Below are 14591 nucleotides of genomic sequence, written 5' to 3'. Positions count from 1 at the left end.
CGGATAGAAGAAAAGGCCAGAGTCAGGCCTTTTCTTCTATCCGACGGCAGCCGAAGCGCTGGCTTCACACGGACGAGCCTCTGCATCTGGACGCGTGGAAGCCGCGATTCTGAGTTGGGCAGGTTGGGCTCTCTGAGCACAGTATATGCTGCGGTATAGCGCACGTGGTTCGAGCGTACGCATGCACAATTCTATGTAGTACATTCCGGTACCGGCATTTTTTCGAAAAGCACGTGAAAATATATTTGTTTCTTTTATTTTTCAATTGAAATAAAAATATATGAATGGTGTACAAATAAAAAATTTATTGAAATTATAAATCTATTCATAATTAACATATTAATTGTGAAGAGTTAATATTCTTGAAAGGTTATGTCTTTCCGTGGACGTGGCGGTGGCAGAGGTGGCGGAGGTTTTAGGGGTGGCCGAGGTGGTGGAGGGTTTAACAGGGGTCGTCCTGGTGGTTTCGACAGGAATAGAGGGTAATTTCAACAATATTTCATTGATAATCTGCACAAAATTTACCAGACAAGTTTACAAAAATTAAGTTAGATAGTAAGTGAAATTGTAATGCATTAAACACGTTTTTCTTATCCAAATTTATTTTAGGTATGACCAAGGACCTCCGGAAACTGTAACGCCTTTAGGACACTTTACATGGACAGTGGAGAACGATTTAGTTCTTAAAGTTGACATTGAACAAGTACCCTTTTTCAATGCACCAATCTATACAGAGAATAAACAGCAGATTGGTAAAATAGATGAAATATTTGGCAATATTCGTGACTATTATGTATCTGTTAAATTATCAGAAAATGTAAAGGCTGGCAGTTTTCAAAAGGATGTTCAAGTATTACATTTTACTTATCAAATCATGTTATCCTAAAAATTTTGTAGATGAATTGTATCTATATATTTTATTAATTATTGATTATAGTTTTATATCGACCCAGCAAAGTTATTACCTCTTCAAAGGTTTTTACCAAAGCCTCCTGGAGAAAAAGGAAGGGGTGGTGGTCCTGGCAGGGTTATGAAAAGAGGTGGAAGCAGAGGAGGAGGCTTTGGTAGAGGTGGGAGAGGATCTGGAAGAGGAGGAGGTGGTTTTGGTAACAGAGGGGGCGGAGGCAGTGGAGGATTTAGAGGTCGCGGCGGCAGTGGAGGATTTAATCGTTCGGGTGGTGGTCGAGGAGGTAGAGGAAGATGGTAGAATTTAAAATTAAAGAAATAAAAAATGTGTTAATATACCTAAATATTTCATAATAGGTCCTATAATTGTAAGTATTTTAAATCACGAAAAAATAAAATATTTTATATAATTCAGCTTTTAAATTCTTGTTAATTATTTTGTTAATTACTTCAGCTATATATCAATTATGACATCATTAATTACATACGTACGTACATATCCACATGTAGATTTGTGTCGTGATGTATACAGGGTGTCCCATAGTAAATGGACAAGTTAAAGTACTAGTATCTTTAAAATTTATATCACGAATTTTTTATTATCGCGAAAAATAAAAAACGGCATAGGATTTTTCTTCCTATTTAATAAGTTCTATCTACTCTCGAAAATAGAACACCCTGTATATTTATGAGTATAAAATCAAATATGATAAATCAATCTTGATCAAACTTTATACACTTTCCGAGTTCTTTTTCCGCTCGTTTAAGCAATTTAACACGTCCTCTTTGCCTAACTCTTTTATTTTTGCTCAACTTTTCTATTCTGTCTTCTAATATTTTATTCCAATATAACTTTTCCTCTTCACCTGAAAAATTGGCATGTAAAAATAATTGTGAATATATTATTCTGATGATATTTACCTTCTAAAACAGTTAAGCGTCTTCCTTCATAGCTTTTCTGTACGAATGCCTGAGCAGCTTCTGCCGTGTCGTATCTTACATAAGCTTCACAGGAATCAGCTGTTATATCTATATATTTCACAGAATTGTTGTCTTTCAACTCCATCTAAAAAAAAAATGTAATATATGTATATCTTTCCACTTAAAGTTTTTGTTAACAATGCAATTGTAACATATTTAAGTTTTTTTTTTTATATTAATATACCTTAAAACTCTGTAAATCTGTGCAAGGTTCATCCATTTCGATTTTCACTATGATTCCTGGCGCATAATTAACGCGTCCGTAAGATTTTTCTTCATTAAAATTCTCGTTATCATTTTCATATTTAGATTTATCGTGCAATGTATTATTTTGTGCAGTTTTATCATAATATCCATTTTTTGTCATAATTCCGCCTCTTTCCACTTCAGCTTTCCTTAAATGTAATTTTAATTCTGACATTTTATGTCGCTGTAAATCTAAATATCTATTCCTAAGACGCTTCCAATCTGACTTCGCCATTACTTGCAATCCGATTTTATTGGAGATATCATTCTTCTGAATTTTACTTCTCTTTTTTCGATTTTTTTTCTTCTTTCTTTCATCAGCGCTAGTTTCTTCAACATCACTATTTCTCATACCGACATTTTTCGAAGAATGATCCTCTGTTTGTAATGAAGCGTCTGCTTTATTGTTCTCATCGTCTTCAAATGGATATTCCAACTCTGTAGTTTTATTTTTATTCGAATTTGTCATGGGTTTTGGACATTCTTTTTTTACTTCTCCACTGATGTCATTTGTAATAATGGTATCATCTATTGTAAGTTTTCTCTTTTTTTTCTCTTTTTTGTTTGAAATATCTTGAATTTCTATATTACTATTTCCAGTAACTTTGATATCTCTTTCGTCTTTACTATATAATTTTTCTGGAACAAGCTTCTTTTTCTTTAGGCTTTGTCGATCGTTATTATCTACATCTATTTCGTTATCATAAGTATTATCCTTATTTTCAGATTCTTCTTTTAATAGTTTCTCTCTTTCATTTAGCGGATTTGTTATAATTTGATCTGTAGCTTTTTTTTTTTTCTTGATTTTAAAATCGTTTTCGTCTGTAACACATGGTATTTCTGCAACATATTTTTCTTTTTTTATATTTTGTCTTTCATTATTATCCACTGCATCTATTTCATTAATTTTATCTTCAGAGTCTTCTTTTAATATTTTTTTCTTTTCGTACTGCTGATCTGTTATACTCTGATTTATGTCTTTTTTCTTTTTTCTTATTTTAATATCATTTTCATCTACAACAATTTTTTCCGAAGAATGTTTTCTTTTTTTTGAATTTTGTCTTCCATTATTATCTGTTGTATTTATTTCATTATCACAAGTATTATCTTTATCCTCAAATTCAACTTTTGATACCTTTTCTTTTTCATCTTTTTGATCCGTCATATTTTGATCAGCAAGTTCTTTTTTCTTTTTCTTAATGACTTTAATATCACTTTCATCTGTAACTAATGATTTTTCTAGAGAATATTTTCTCTTTTTAAAACTTTGTTTGATATTAATCTCTGTATCATCCCGATTATTATCTTTATTCACAATTTCTTCATTGAGTACTTTTTCTTTTTCATTGTCTTTGAATTTTATTTTTACCTTTGAATTAATTACTCCAACCACTGCATCTTTGTTAGGTTCATCAAATGTTGTTATACTTAATAACTCATTGGGAGGTGCATATGGTGGTAAAACACGTCCTTTTTTTTGGAATGTCTGTAAAATAACCAATTAAAAACTATAACATTTCTGAGTTAAATAAAATACTAGCTTTATTTTTCACATTTGCATTTATATAGTGATGTATTTGATCCACACTAATGCATATTAATTCTTACCTTAATGCACTCTTGAGCACTACTGGGTGTATCAAATTCTACAAATGCAAACCCTTTTATTTTTCTATTGCTCTTGTAACGTGGAATTGAAACATAGTCCACTGATCCATATTTAGAAAAAATTGATATCAACCAGTCATGATCAGCATCTGGAGGTAGGTTTTGTACATAAATTGTACACTCATCAATATTTTCCTTTTTCTCAATTGGTGTCAATCGACAGACCTTTGTACCATCTTCTGATACTTTTAACATAGTTGATCCCTGCAAAGCTTTAGCTATTCTGTTTATGTCTGTGCTTAGCTCGCGTAGTTTGTTGCATCTTGTAAATACCTCAAGATCTATGTCTGAAAGATCATAAAACAAATATACAATTACAGTTAATAATCAAATATTAATACAAATAGTAAGGTATTATACTTTTCAATACCTAAATTATTATTAAATTTGATTAATCTTAAATTAAAAGCGTTAAGAAAAAAAATGTATACTCACAAGGATTTTCTCTCAAAAGTCCCGATAGGTAGCGATCTTTGCTCAAGTTAGCATTACTAAAATAAAATTCCATTTGCTTCAGTATAGCATCATGTAACGCTTTTTTTCTCAGTCTCGGTTTACGTGAAGCGCCTGCTGACTTGTTGCGCTTGACTGTATCGACTATTGGCTTCTGCACTTGAGGAACCGGTATGTTTTCCGAGGCCAATTCCATATCTGATTCCTCCATCACCATTGTATTCTCAAAAAACATACAACAAGCTTCTAGATAAAGTATTCGTCCACGCACTAGAAAAAATATTCAGACGTTAGTCAATTTTCAAATCGACGTATAGTTTCTATTTCATTTATCATTTATTAAATTTTTACAAGATAGGTTATATCAATCGCAAAACCTCGTTAGAAACAACGTATAGCCACATTCTCGCAGTTCTAAATAGTTCCGAAGAATTCCAAGTGCAGCGTGCTCCGCGCGTAAAATTTTCTTGCGCATGTTCAAGAACTTCGGTGAACGGGTCGGCCATTTTTGTCAATTTTTGTGGAGTGCGTTTCTTGGCGTTCGTCACGATGAAGTAAGTTATAGTTTTTTGTCTCCCAGATGTACATCTTATAATTTTGCTATAATCCCGTTGCATAGGCGATAGAACGCAATGAGTTACATTGGTACGATGCCCGTAATTAATCCACATATGATATTTCCAGGATCGGTTTGTGCGCGTACAGCGGATACAAGATATATCCGGGCCATGGCAAGACCATGGTCAAAGTTGACGGAAAGGTGAGTATTATCAGCACTTTAATGTAAAGACGATGCAAGCGGAATAATGGACGATCCATTGCCTTTCTATTGTGTTTCCTGATTATTGCCCAATCGTTATCTATGTCCTCTCGTACATGTATTTTGTTGCACATGTTGCACGTGGCGTACTTAACCTTAGTTTTATTTTCGCAGACTTTCACCTTCCTCAACTCGAAGTGCGAGTCTGCCCACTTGATGAGGCGAAATCCGAGGAAAGTGACATGGACTGTTTTATACAGGTAAGAATACATTTAAGCAATGTATAATTTTTTTATTTTTTGAACTAACAAATGATCGATTTTTAGACGTAAACATAAGAAGGGTCAGGAAGAGGAACAAACCAAGAAAAGAACGAGGCGTACACAGAAGTTCCAGCGCGCCATCGTAGGTGCTTCTCTCACAGATATCTTGGCCAAACGTAACATGAAGCCCGAAATTCGTAAAGCTCAAAGAGAACAGGCAATCAAGTAATTAAATTTCTGATTATTAAGTATTAATTATACATTAGTATTCATTTTTTTGATTAAATAAAGAACTGCTTTCTCTAAAGCAATTTATAAATAAATAGCAAATATATTTTGCTTAAAACTGAATTGCATGATAGACATCTGTTCCTCTGATAAAATTTTTTATGTTTTGTTAGATTTCAGAATGTCTTAAAGTAAAAATGGATTACTTCACCCGGAACTGTAATTTTAATTGCATTGTCTGGCTTTTGCGGATTCATACAATTTATATTTAATAGTCTATTCATGGTTTATGTTCTAATAATGTTGTTTAACTAAATTCTTATTCTTCTAGGGCTGCAAAGGAACAAAAGCGGGCTGCAAAGGCAACAAAGAAGGCTGTTGCTCCTCCAAAAGCAAAACAAGTAGCCAAACAGAAAGTTGCAAAAGTGACGCAAAAATCTGCACCTCGCGTTGGAGGAAAACGTTAAAGGCTGTAGCTATATTAATAAAGTAAAACAATTCCAATTTGACTTATGCTTTTATTGTATTAACTATATGAAAAATTATTTTAGGACATATAGCCATAACAAAAATTAAGATATTTATTTTATATATATTATTTTGTTTTTACATAATAGCAATCGGAATATATTCGGTTCCTGTTATAATGTAAGAACAAAACAATTTGCTTTTATGTTTTATAATAGAAATAATAAATTTCTTATATTTGATGAAATTTATTAATTACATAGAGATGTTTTATAAAAAATTTCAATGTTGAGATACATTGCATTTACACAATTTATAAAATTTTATTGTTTTATTTGATTTAATTCTTTTTTGAGGATGGACAACTTTGTCAAGGCAATATCTCGCCACGCGCGTCGTTCCTGCAACTTGTTGAGTGGGCACATCTCGTTCAACTCGTTGCTGATCTTTTCTGCCATCTCACCCTCGAACCTGGGCACTGGCCCGAAAGTCATACTTGTATCGTAGATTGATTTATTATACGTTTCACAATATTTTTTCATTCCTAGAATACGATGATACAAATACATTTCCGAGGAAAAACGATTTTTTTAATACTGCCGACTTAATTACATCCGAGTGACTTACCTTCGGCATTCAGATGTGCGGCTTCAAAAGCACCGAGGAAGGCGTAACGCATTCCGAGACCTTCACTCATCACTGCATCAATATCCTTTGCGTTTAAAACTCCGTCAGCTACCAATCTCCAGGCTTCATTTAAAATTGCGTACCTATTGTATGACTTTTTATGTGAAGTATTTAAAGACATAATTCAAAAATAATTTTCTGTAAACGAAACGTTTGATTACGTACTGTATTCTATTAAGCGCAAAACCATCGATTTCTTTATTAAGAATAACGGGTTTTTGTCCGATTTCAGTCATTATAGCCTTTGTTTTCTCAGGAATATCAGGACGCGTCCATGGGGCTGGCACTATTTCCACAAGTGGTACGTAATAAGGAGGGTTTACCTGCATTTACATAAGAGTTTAAGTTTATAACAAAAATTCGGTAAAAAATTTATAAATTATTTTATGCATTGTAAATAGTTTAAAAATACGTACAGGGTGAGAGACGATAATTTGTTCACGGTGTTTTAGCTTTTCGCTGAAAAGAGACGGGCGAAACGTGGACGTTGAAGATGACATGATTACCTTGTCGTCAACGACTGTGTCGAGCTCATTATACAGTTTCATCTTCAACGGAAGATTTTCTGGCACGCATTCTTGAACCAGTTTCGCTCCCTTGACAGTTTCCGCCAAATTGGATGATCCTGCAATCCAGATTCTTATTTAAATTTCCCGAAATATTTTTTCAATATGTGATTACATCTCGCACAATCGTTTCTACACAAGAAGAGGAGAACGATCGTTATAGTGATAAATCAAAAGAAGAAAAACACAAACGCACCTTTTATCAGATTAAATTGTTGATCCGCAGTCAGTGTACCACGAAGAAGGCCATCAGTTTCAAGATGTTTTAACTGCTGACGGATGTCTTCTAATGCATTTTTAACTTGCTCTTGAACAATATCATAAATAGTCACTTGGTATCCCACACTAGCAAAAAGCATCGACCAGCTGCGTCCAATTAAGCCGCTGGAATTTATATTAAAGAAAAAAACAAATAAATTTTATGAAAGGTATAAAATTTGTTACTCAAATTTACATTTTAAATTTAAATTTGTTTTTTAATCGTGTGTTACGACATATATTTTATTTATAAAATCGTCATTATAAGTGTCATTTTATTAGATATAATATTAAGAAACGTTGTTTATCGGCATTTTGCAAATTATCTTATCTTTGGAAAAGTACAGTAAAAAATCGTAATTACTTAATAATCTTTCAATATTTTTTTTCGTAAAATATCGTGCCTTGAAAAAAAATTGATTTAATATGATAATCAATTAATAAAATGAGTTATGAAAATAGCTATAAAGATTTAAAATTATGAATCATTATACATATATCATGATTAATAGAGATATAATTCTCCTTTCTAAAACAACCTTTGTGAATCATCTGCGAAGGTCAGTTTTATCTGTTAAAGCAATATCTTTCTCTCATATTTTATAAATAAGTTTATTTTTTATAAATAGTGATTTGTACATTGTTGCTTTAATCATAAGCGAAAAAATAATAATTTAAAAATAACTAATGGAATTTTTAGAAAAACAATTATGATACAATTAAATAAATATTGGTTATAATAGATAAAATTAATTTTTTGAATGATATTACAACTAATTCAGTATAAAGCATTTGCAAATTTGTAGACTTGTCAGTAATGATGTGCATTGTTAAGAAAAATAATTGGCTATGATAAAAAAATTTTACAATCTGATTCATTACGAGTAATCATTATATCTATAAAAAAGTACATTGAGCAAACAACATGTTATATAATTATTGCATTTTATAGTTTTATGCAAAAGAATATTACATCTTGTAATTTTATGCAAAACAATGAATCACAATCTTAATTACCTTCCAATAATTCCAATTTTTTCGTTTTTAGGTGACATTGTGATGGTTCGATTTGATGTTTGTAAGGAAAGTGTTCTACAAGTTACAAGTGTTGTTTAGCACACTCAATACCACGGATAGCTTAAAAGTGTTCAGAGATGTATATATATCTTCGTACTATCAGTCTCCCCACTACATGTAAAGTGAATGTTGCAAGATTATAGCATATCTGTACAGGTACTAGCACATATTTGTAATACCGTTATCTTGAAGAATTATAACACGCTTCATTTCAACAATTCTCTTTGCTACAAAATAAAAAAGCATTCAAGCTTATTTAGTGTTAGATTATTTACGTTAAATATAATAAGTTTTATAATTCTTTATTTTTTGTTTTTTACTTTATTACTATTTATTTCGCTTCAACAAAAAACTTACGATATGTATTTTTTCACTAAAACTGTATTTTAGTTTGAAATATTAACAATATTGTCTTGCTAATTAAAAGGTCTGCTTAATTAATTTGGTATTATATTTTGCAGCACAAAGAAAATATCAAGAGAACAAAGAAAGTATCAAAATGTAATTTACCTTTATTTGAACTTTTCAAACAAGTGTTAAATAATTCTCGTTTATCTTCTGGTAGCAGTAATACAAAAATAATCATTTTTAGAAAACAACTACACAAAAAATACAAGTAGAATATTACAAAAATGAGAATAAAAAGTAGGAGACGCGAAATAGAAAATATATTTTGAAGGAAAATTACAAAGGAAGAAAAATTAGTTATCACAATTATTATTAATACAATTTTTATTGCACAAGACTAAAGTAAGTCTTAAATGGTTTTAACGTTTTTAATGCTCACGTTTGTATTTTGCATGATTTCAGATACACACAAGATAAATATGAACTGAAAACTGTATTTTGAAGGAAAATCAAACTGTTTATGGAATGTAGCAGATTAGCAGGACGTTTTTGGAATTTTAAGGAATATTTTTTGAATGCGTATGTTTCCTGGGGTACCGTATAACGCAAGGCACATTCCTAAAGCGGAAAGTCCATGCACGTTGACATGTGATGGTATACGTGCGTATGCGTTCTCGGGGGAAAAACCGGTGGCGATCGACAAGGTTATACTCTTCACGCAATAAGGAATTAAAGTCAGTCGACTGTGTGCATTTGGTGAGTAATAAGCTTGCGTTGCTCTACGGTATTGTGTTGAGAGTAGTTTATTGAATTCTAACGATCGTCAATCCAAGAGTCTGGGTCTCTGAATACTCTGCGACACTCGCGTGGCAGGCGTCACAACTCCACTTCGAGTCATACTTTGTTAACTCGCGAAGTGAGGAGAACTCGGTGTAAAAATGCCAGATGCGTACGAGAACGTTAACATGGCAGTGCGAAGCATACTGACTGACGTTATCGCAGATAACGAAGACTTCCAATTCAATGGTAATGCGAGCAAGCGCTCTGACGCCACGTGCGTATTTTGTTCTGTATCCCAAACACACTAACGCAAAACAATCATAACAAGAATCAATGTATTGGTTTGTGGGTCGGTTATTTTGGCATGTCATCCCAACGCTTAGTTGTCTATATGTCCACTATTTCAAATCCCAGCTGATAGTTGCTTCTATGTGATAAAGAAAAATTTTGATTTGTGCTCTTTATTTGACAAATAAATAGAAACAATGTTTTTTTTTTTTTTTTTTTTAAAGATTGCATGGACAATCTTAAAATGTATTTTTTTTTGCATTTTTCAGATTTAACACCACTGGGTAGTGCAGGTATCTTAAGCCCATTTAGCAGTGTTGGATCTCAAGGAAATATGAGTACCATGTCACCTATGTCAACGTCCTTGTCACCTATACATGCTACAGATGATTATATTAATTTAACAAATGAAGGTGCATTCTAATTTTAAATTTCCTTGGTTAATTACATCCCTACTTATTATGAATTATAAACGTAATACATAACATTAAATTTTTATTTTAATGTTATTAATAATTATTTTACAGAAGAATATAATTAAATTTTTTTATTTTATTTATTAGTGATTGGTGAGTCCTACATCAGTATTTTAGTGCAACCCATGGATAAATTCAGATTCCGGTACAGATCTGAAATGGTAGGGACACATGGAAGTTTGCTAGGTGTATTTAACGGACGTAAACGAAATAAAAGTAATGTACCTGCAGTCAAGGTAAATACACTAAATTTTTTTTTACATTAATATTATTGAAAAATTAATATATGACTATTTAAAACTAATTTTTCTTTATATATAACAATGTTATTTGTACTTTTAGTTGCATAATTTTTTGGATAAAGCTATAATACGTTGCACATTAGTTACCACTGATGAAGGTCTCAGGATACCACATGCTCATAGATTAGTGAGGCGAATGAATGGTGTAGATAAAGGAGATCCACATTATATAGAAGTTTCACCTCAAAATGATTTTACAGCAGAGTACGTCTATACCTCCTAATGTTAAATAATTTAAAGTAAACGTTAATTTTATTTTTTAGTTAGCATTATATATGCTTTTATTTCAGATTTCATGGTATGGGCATAATACATACAGCAAGAAGAAACGTTAAAGATGAAATAGTATTTAAATTGCGCGAAGAAATTCTGGAGGAACGCAAACGCACAAATATAAATGCTACTCTTAATTTACGTGATGATGCTCAAGTAAATCTTAATGTTGTTTTATATTTATTAAAAAAAAAAAATGTTAATTAATTTAAATACACTTCAAAAAGTGTTTTTTGATGGTTACAGATTAAAGCCGACGTGGAGGTGTATCAGAAGTCTATAAACTTGAATAGCGTTGCTCTTTGTTTTCAAGGATTTATTAAAGACGAACATAATATTATGAGACCGATTACAGCCCCAGTTTATAGCAATCCAATCAACAATTTGAGTAAGTTGAATAATTTATTGTAATAAAATATGATCAAGAGACGCGGTAGCGATATTTATTACTCTATAATTTAAAATAAATAAAATACTGTAACATAAAAATTGATAAGATTTTTACTAATTTTTTTTACCGATATCGTAAAAATTCTAATATTTAAAATTTAACAGAAAGCGCATTAACTGGAGAACTTAAGATATGCAGAATTGACAAGTATACTAGCAGTTGTGAAGGTGGCGAAGAAGTATTTATACTTGTAGAGAAAGTTTCAAAAAGTAAGTACATATGCTGTTTTAATTTTTAGTTAATATTTTGTTCAACAATATATGTTTTATATACTGAGAAAAAACACATTACGTTACAGAAAACATAAGGATAAAATTCTTTGAAACCGATGACGACGACATTGAAATCTGGGCCGATTATGGTAGTTTTTCGGAATTGGATGTCCATCATCAATATGCTATGGTATTTCGGTGTGTATTATATATGATTGTGTTTTATGCAACATATATTGATTGTGTTTTATGCAACATATATAATTGATCGCGCTTACTTTTAGAACTCCACCATATAGAGATCGAACTATTACTTCTCCAAAAGAAGTCTTTATACAATTAGAACGTCCTTCGGATTCTGCCTGTTCAGAACCTATTAAATTTACGTATAAGCCGAGTGATCGTATGATAGGTGAGTTAGGATTAATATCAAACATTTTTAGGTATAATTTTTTTTAAACATTCTTTTATGTTTTTTTTGTATGTATATCTTTTTACAATTTTATTTTTCACCATTATAGGTAGGAAAAGGACACGAATATCTCATTCAAATAGCTCAGAATTGGTGCAAACAATTTTTAACAATGATGTTTTTTTAACGAGTACATCATCAAATACGCCTTTAAACACCGAAAGTGCTGACATATCTAAAGAACTTAAACAAATGTTAGATGATAAATGTTCTTCTGGGGAATTCCGTGATTTCGTTGAACGCATAAATTCAGACGGTATACATTTTTTTTATAGGAGTAAAAGCATGTATTAAAAAGTCACAATATATTAAAAAAATGTATTATATTCAAATTTAGATCTTATGTTATATGAGAAATTAATACAGCAAGGTAGCGAAGATAAATTAACTTACGATAGTGCACCGAGTAAAAAGGTAAGTATTTTTAATGTATATATATTATATATATTATAAAATATATTTATTATATATATTATAGTATATATATTATAAAATATATTTATTATAGTAATTTATATTTCCTTATGTATCAATTTGATAATTAAATTTTATTTCTATAGGATGATAAATCGTTTGCAAAAGATGTTATAATTGATATAACAATGAATATAAAATTGAAGCCAAACAAAGCAATAGATATTATTAAAAAAGCGCTTAAAGATAGAACAACTTACGGAGACTCGCCATTACATTGTGCACTTCGATATGGACAAAAGGAAAATGTAAAGCGAATCATAAGGCTTATGAGTCTTTTAAATAAAGATGCTGAAGAATTAGTGAATATTCGAAATAGTTCTGGAAAGGTAAACTTTTTTGTTTATTACGTTTTATTTAATTAAAAATATTTTAATACAATGCGTTATACTGTATAGAGTCCGTTGCATTATGCTGCTTCGCAAGATCAACCAGAAATTACAAAAGCATTACTCATGCTTGGCGCGGATCCAAATATAACTGATCATTACGGACAAATGCCATTGCATAGAGCTGTAAAGTGTATGTAATAATAAAATAATTATATTGCTTTAAAATAATTATAATAAATTGATCACATTTTCATCTAGACGTAGAAATAATAATAATCGCCGAATAAATAGTGTAATAATTTTTATTTTAAATGTAAATACATAAATTTATAATTGAATAATTTTAGTTCCAGAAGCGGAAAGAAGCATTGATATTTTATTAGCTGAAAAAGAGATCAACATTGAAGCAAATACGGATTTAGGATGGACACCTTTGCAATTAGCTGCCAAAGCGGGGTCATATTATGCAGTGTGCTCTCTTGTGCAGACTGGCGCAGACGTAAATAGTACTGACATGACTTATGGAAGAACTGCTTTACATATAGCTGTTGAAGGAAGCCACCAAGATATTGTTGAATTTCTGTTAAAAAATGTGAGATTAAAAATTAAATTCTCTTTTTATATCAAAATTTGTATTAAAAAAATCGTATTAATATTTTTTATTTTCCAAACAGACTAAGATAGACGTGAACAAAAGAAACTTTAGTGGAAACACAGCGCTGCACACTGCGTGCGTTATACCAGGGACGAAAGCTAAGGAGATATGTGCTCTTTTAATGCAAAATGGCGCTGATCCGCATTTAAGAAATTATAATCGCGAGTCATCTGTTGTATGTACCATTGTTTACCGTTAATATTTTATGCTTTTAATTTTTCCTTAAATATATTTTTATATACAGGCTGAGGGAGAACCGATGCAAGGTGTAAAAATCGAAACACAATCGGAAGATGAAAATTTGGAAGAATGCACTGGACAATCGTCTTTTGATTTAGCCTCAAATAAGCCAGATGTATGAAAAACTTTCTATATTGTCTCATATATGAAGTATATATATTTATTGTTAAGAAAAATTGTTGTTGCAGATTTTACAACTCGTTTCTGGTCAAAACGAGATATTAGAGAGCATGATTAAAGAGGAAAATATAGACGACATACATAAAGTTTGGATGGATGTAGAACAGGAAAAGCATTTAGCAAACATTCTTGATGAGACAAAAGGATGGAAAAAATTGGCAAATTTTTTTAATTTTGAGTATTTAATGAATGTTTTTGAACAGAGCAAAACTAATTCGACATTGCTTCTTTTGAATTATATCGCTGTAAGATTTTTCCTTTAAATATTTAACATTTTATATTTTTTAAATGTATGTTTACAATGAAACAAGTTATTATGTTCATATTTATTTTTTTTTTTTTTAGATACAAACCAATACGTCTCTCAGCGAATTGCAGAGAATATTTCAAGATATAGGCGAAGAAGTTGCTGCGACATATATGAGTCAAATTTTATCAGTGAAACAAGAGAATAAATTTTAAAACTGATTACATATTAAATCAAAGTTTCATAAATAGTCACATGTTTATTATAACTAAGTTTAAATAAAATTATTAGATTTAGACA

General features: G+C 30.9%; 5 protein-coding genes and 1 non-coding gene across 9 annotated transcripts; 4 read left to right on the top strand and 2 right to left on the bottom strand.

The window, feature by feature from the left end:
• Window positions 1–115: 115 nt before the first annotated feature.
• Window positions 116–1329, top strand: Gar1 (Gar1 ribonucleoprotein). The gene is made up of 4 exons (XM_070661089.1): window positions 116–229; window positions 370–482; window positions 610–850; window positions 938–1329. Exons 2-4 carry the CDS (start codon window positions 373–375, stop codon window positions 1205–1207), a joined length of 621 nt encoding a protein of 206 aa, XP_070517190.1. The 5' UTR covers window positions 116–229; window positions 370–372; the 3' UTR covers window positions 1208–1329.
• Window positions 1330–1620: 291 nt separating this feature from the next.
• Window positions 1621–4722, bottom strand: Larp7 (La related protein 7). Of its 2 annotated transcripts, none has more exons than XM_070661081.1 (6): window positions 4632–4722; window positions 4237–4524; window positions 3742–4088; window positions 2072–3619; window positions 1828–1972; window positions 1621–1772 (listed from the first exon to the last, which is right to left on the bottom strand). In XM_070661081.1, exons 2-6 carry the CDS (start codon window positions 4487–4489, stop codon window positions 1621–1623), a joined length of 2445 nt encoding a protein of 814 aa, XP_070517182.1. In that variant the 5' UTR covers window positions 4490–4524; window positions 4632–4722. The 2 variants fall into 2 exon arrangements, with proteins under 2 accessions (XP_070517182.1, XP_070517181.1); XM_070661080.1 differs by having other exon boundaries at window positions 4606–4721.
• On the top strand, window positions 4654–6014 carry Rpl24 (ribosomal protein L24). Its single transcript, XM_070661090.1, has 5 exons — window positions 4654–4808; window positions 4939–5014; window positions 5189–5274; window positions 5341–5502; window positions 5837–6014. Exons 1-5 carry the CDS (start codon window positions 4804–4806, stop codon window positions 5970–5972), a joined length of 465 nt encoding a protein of 154 aa, XP_070517191.1. The 5' UTR covers window positions 4654–4803; the 3' UTR covers window positions 5973–6014.
• On the top strand, window positions 5638–5768 carry LOC139105254 (small nucleolar RNA SNORA79). Its single transcript, XR_011546149.1, has one exon. It is a non-coding gene; the product is annotated as a small nucleolar RNA SNORA79 (small nucleolar RNA).
• On the bottom strand, window positions 6004–8631 carry Had1 (beta Hydroxy acid dehydrogenase 1). The gene is made up of 6 exons (XM_070661088.1): window positions 8502–8631; window positions 7423–7610; window positions 7077–7285; window positions 6826–6983; window positions 6601–6743; window positions 6004–6517 (listed from the first exon to the last, which is right to left on the bottom strand). Exons 1-6 carry the CDS (start codon window positions 8537–8539, stop codon window positions 6297–6299), a joined length of 957 nt encoding a protein of 318 aa, XP_070517189.1. The 5' UTR covers window positions 8540–8631; the 3' UTR covers window positions 6004–6296.
• Window positions 8625–14587, top strand: Rel (nuclear factor NF-kappa-B family member relish). 3 transcript variants are annotated; one of them, XM_070661079.1, is made up of 20 exons: window positions 8636–8717; window positions 9023–9062; window positions 9154–9665; window positions 10247–10390; window positions 10541–10689; window positions 10796–10959; window positions 11046–11184; window positions 11275–11416; window positions 11584–11688; window positions 11778–11889; window positions 11976–12103; window positions 12213–12419; window positions 12501–12577; window positions 12724–12966; window positions 13036–13159; window positions 13317–13561; window positions 13644–13799; window positions 13869–13979; window positions 14053–14289; window positions 14390–14587. In XM_070661079.1, the coding sequence occupies exons 4-20, from the start codon at window positions 10312–10314 to the stop codon at window positions 14504–14506; spliced, it is 2535 nt and encodes an 844-aa protein (XP_070517180.1). In that variant the 5' UTR covers window positions 8636–8717; window positions 9023–9062; window positions 9154–9665; window positions 10247–10311; the 3' UTR covers window positions 14507–14587. The 3 variants fall into 3 exon arrangements, with proteins under 3 accessions (XP_070517179.1, XP_070517180.1, XP_070517178.1); XM_070661077.1 differs by having other exon boundaries at window positions 9154–9935; XM_070661078.1 differs by lacking the exon at window positions 9023–9062 and having other exon boundaries at window positions 8625–8717; window positions 9372–9935.
• Window positions 14588–14591: the final 4 nt, after the last annotated feature.

This window comes from Cardiocondyla obscurior, linkage group LG08 (assembly GCF_019399895.1).
Source record: "Cardiocondyla obscurior isolate alpha-2009 linkage group LG08, Cobs3.1, whole genome shotgun sequence".
In the NCBI taxonomy this organism is placed as follows: Eukaryota; Metazoa; Arthropoda; class Insecta; order Hymenoptera; family Formicidae; genus Cardiocondyla; species Cardiocondyla obscurior.
Note: the sequence above shows the minus strand (reverse complement) of the source record. Positions and strands in the feature narration are given on the sequence as shown.

What these genes read in the sequence shown, in the direction of transcription:
- Had1 (XM_070661088.1), bottom strand. Translation starts at nt 8,539, where the DNA reads ATGTCACCTAAAAACGAAAAAATTGGAATTATTGGAAG. An exon ending in TTTGCGCTTAATAGAATACA is followed by an intron (nt 6,744 to 6,825) that starts GTACGTAATCAA and finishes GTCATACAATAG; the next exon opens with GTACGCAATTTTAAATGAAG. An exon ending in CGCACATCTGAATGCCGAAG is followed by an intron (nt 6,518 to 6,600) that starts GTAAGTCACTCG and finishes ATCGTATTCTAG; the next exon opens with GAATGAAAAAATATTGTGAA.
- Rpl24 (XM_070661090.1), top strand. An exon ending in TGGTCAAAGTTGACGGAAAG is followed by an intron (nt 5,015 to 5,188) that starts GTGAGTATTATC and finishes TTATTTTCGCAG; the next exon opens with ACTTTCACCTTCCTCAACTC. An exon ending in CAAAGAGAACAGGCAATCAA is followed by an intron (nt 5,503 to 5,836) that starts GTAATTAAATTT and finishes TTATTCTTCTAG; the next exon opens with GGCTGCAAAGGAACAAAAGC.
- Rel (XM_070661078.1), top strand. Translation starts at nt 9,848, where the DNA reads ATGCCAGATGCGTACGAGAACGTTAACATGGCAGTGCGAAGCATACTG. An exon ending in ATTTACGTGATGATGCTCAA is followed by an intron (nt 11,185 to 11,274) that starts GTAAATCTTAAT and finishes TGATGGTTACAG; the next exon opens with ATTAAAGCCGACGTGGAGGT. An exon ending in ATTGCATAGAGCTGTAAAGT is followed by an intron (nt 13,160 to 13,316) that starts GTATGTAATAAT and finishes GAATAATTTTAG; the next exon opens with TTCCAGAAGCGGAAAGAAGC.
- Larp7 (XM_070661081.1), bottom strand. Translation starts at nt 4,489, where the DNA reads ATGTTTTTTGAGAATACAATGGTGATGGAGGAATCAGATATGGAATTG. An exon ending in CAGATTTACAGAGTTTTAAG is followed by an intron (nt 1,973 to 2,071) that starts GTATATTAATAT and finishes TTTTTTTTTTAG; the next exon opens with ATGGAGTTGAAAGACAACAA. An exon ending in ACGCTTAACTGTTTTAGAAG is followed by an intron (nt 1,773 to 1,827) that starts GTAAATATCATC and finishes CCAATTTTTCAG; the next exon opens with GTGAAGAGGAAAAGTTATAT.
- Gar1 (XM_070661089.1), top strand. Translation starts at nt 373, where the DNA reads ATGTCTTTCCGTGGACGTGGCGGTGGCAGAGGTGGCGGAGGTTTTAGG. An exon ending in GGTTTCGACAGGAATAGAGG is followed by an intron (nt 483 to 609) that starts GTAATTTCAACA and finishes AATTTATTTTAG; the next exon opens with GTATGACCAAGGACCTCCGG. An exon ending in GTTTTCAAAAGGATGTTCAA is followed by an intron (nt 851 to 937) that starts GTATTACATTTT and finishes TATTGATTATAG; the next exon opens with TTTTATATCGACCCAGCAAA.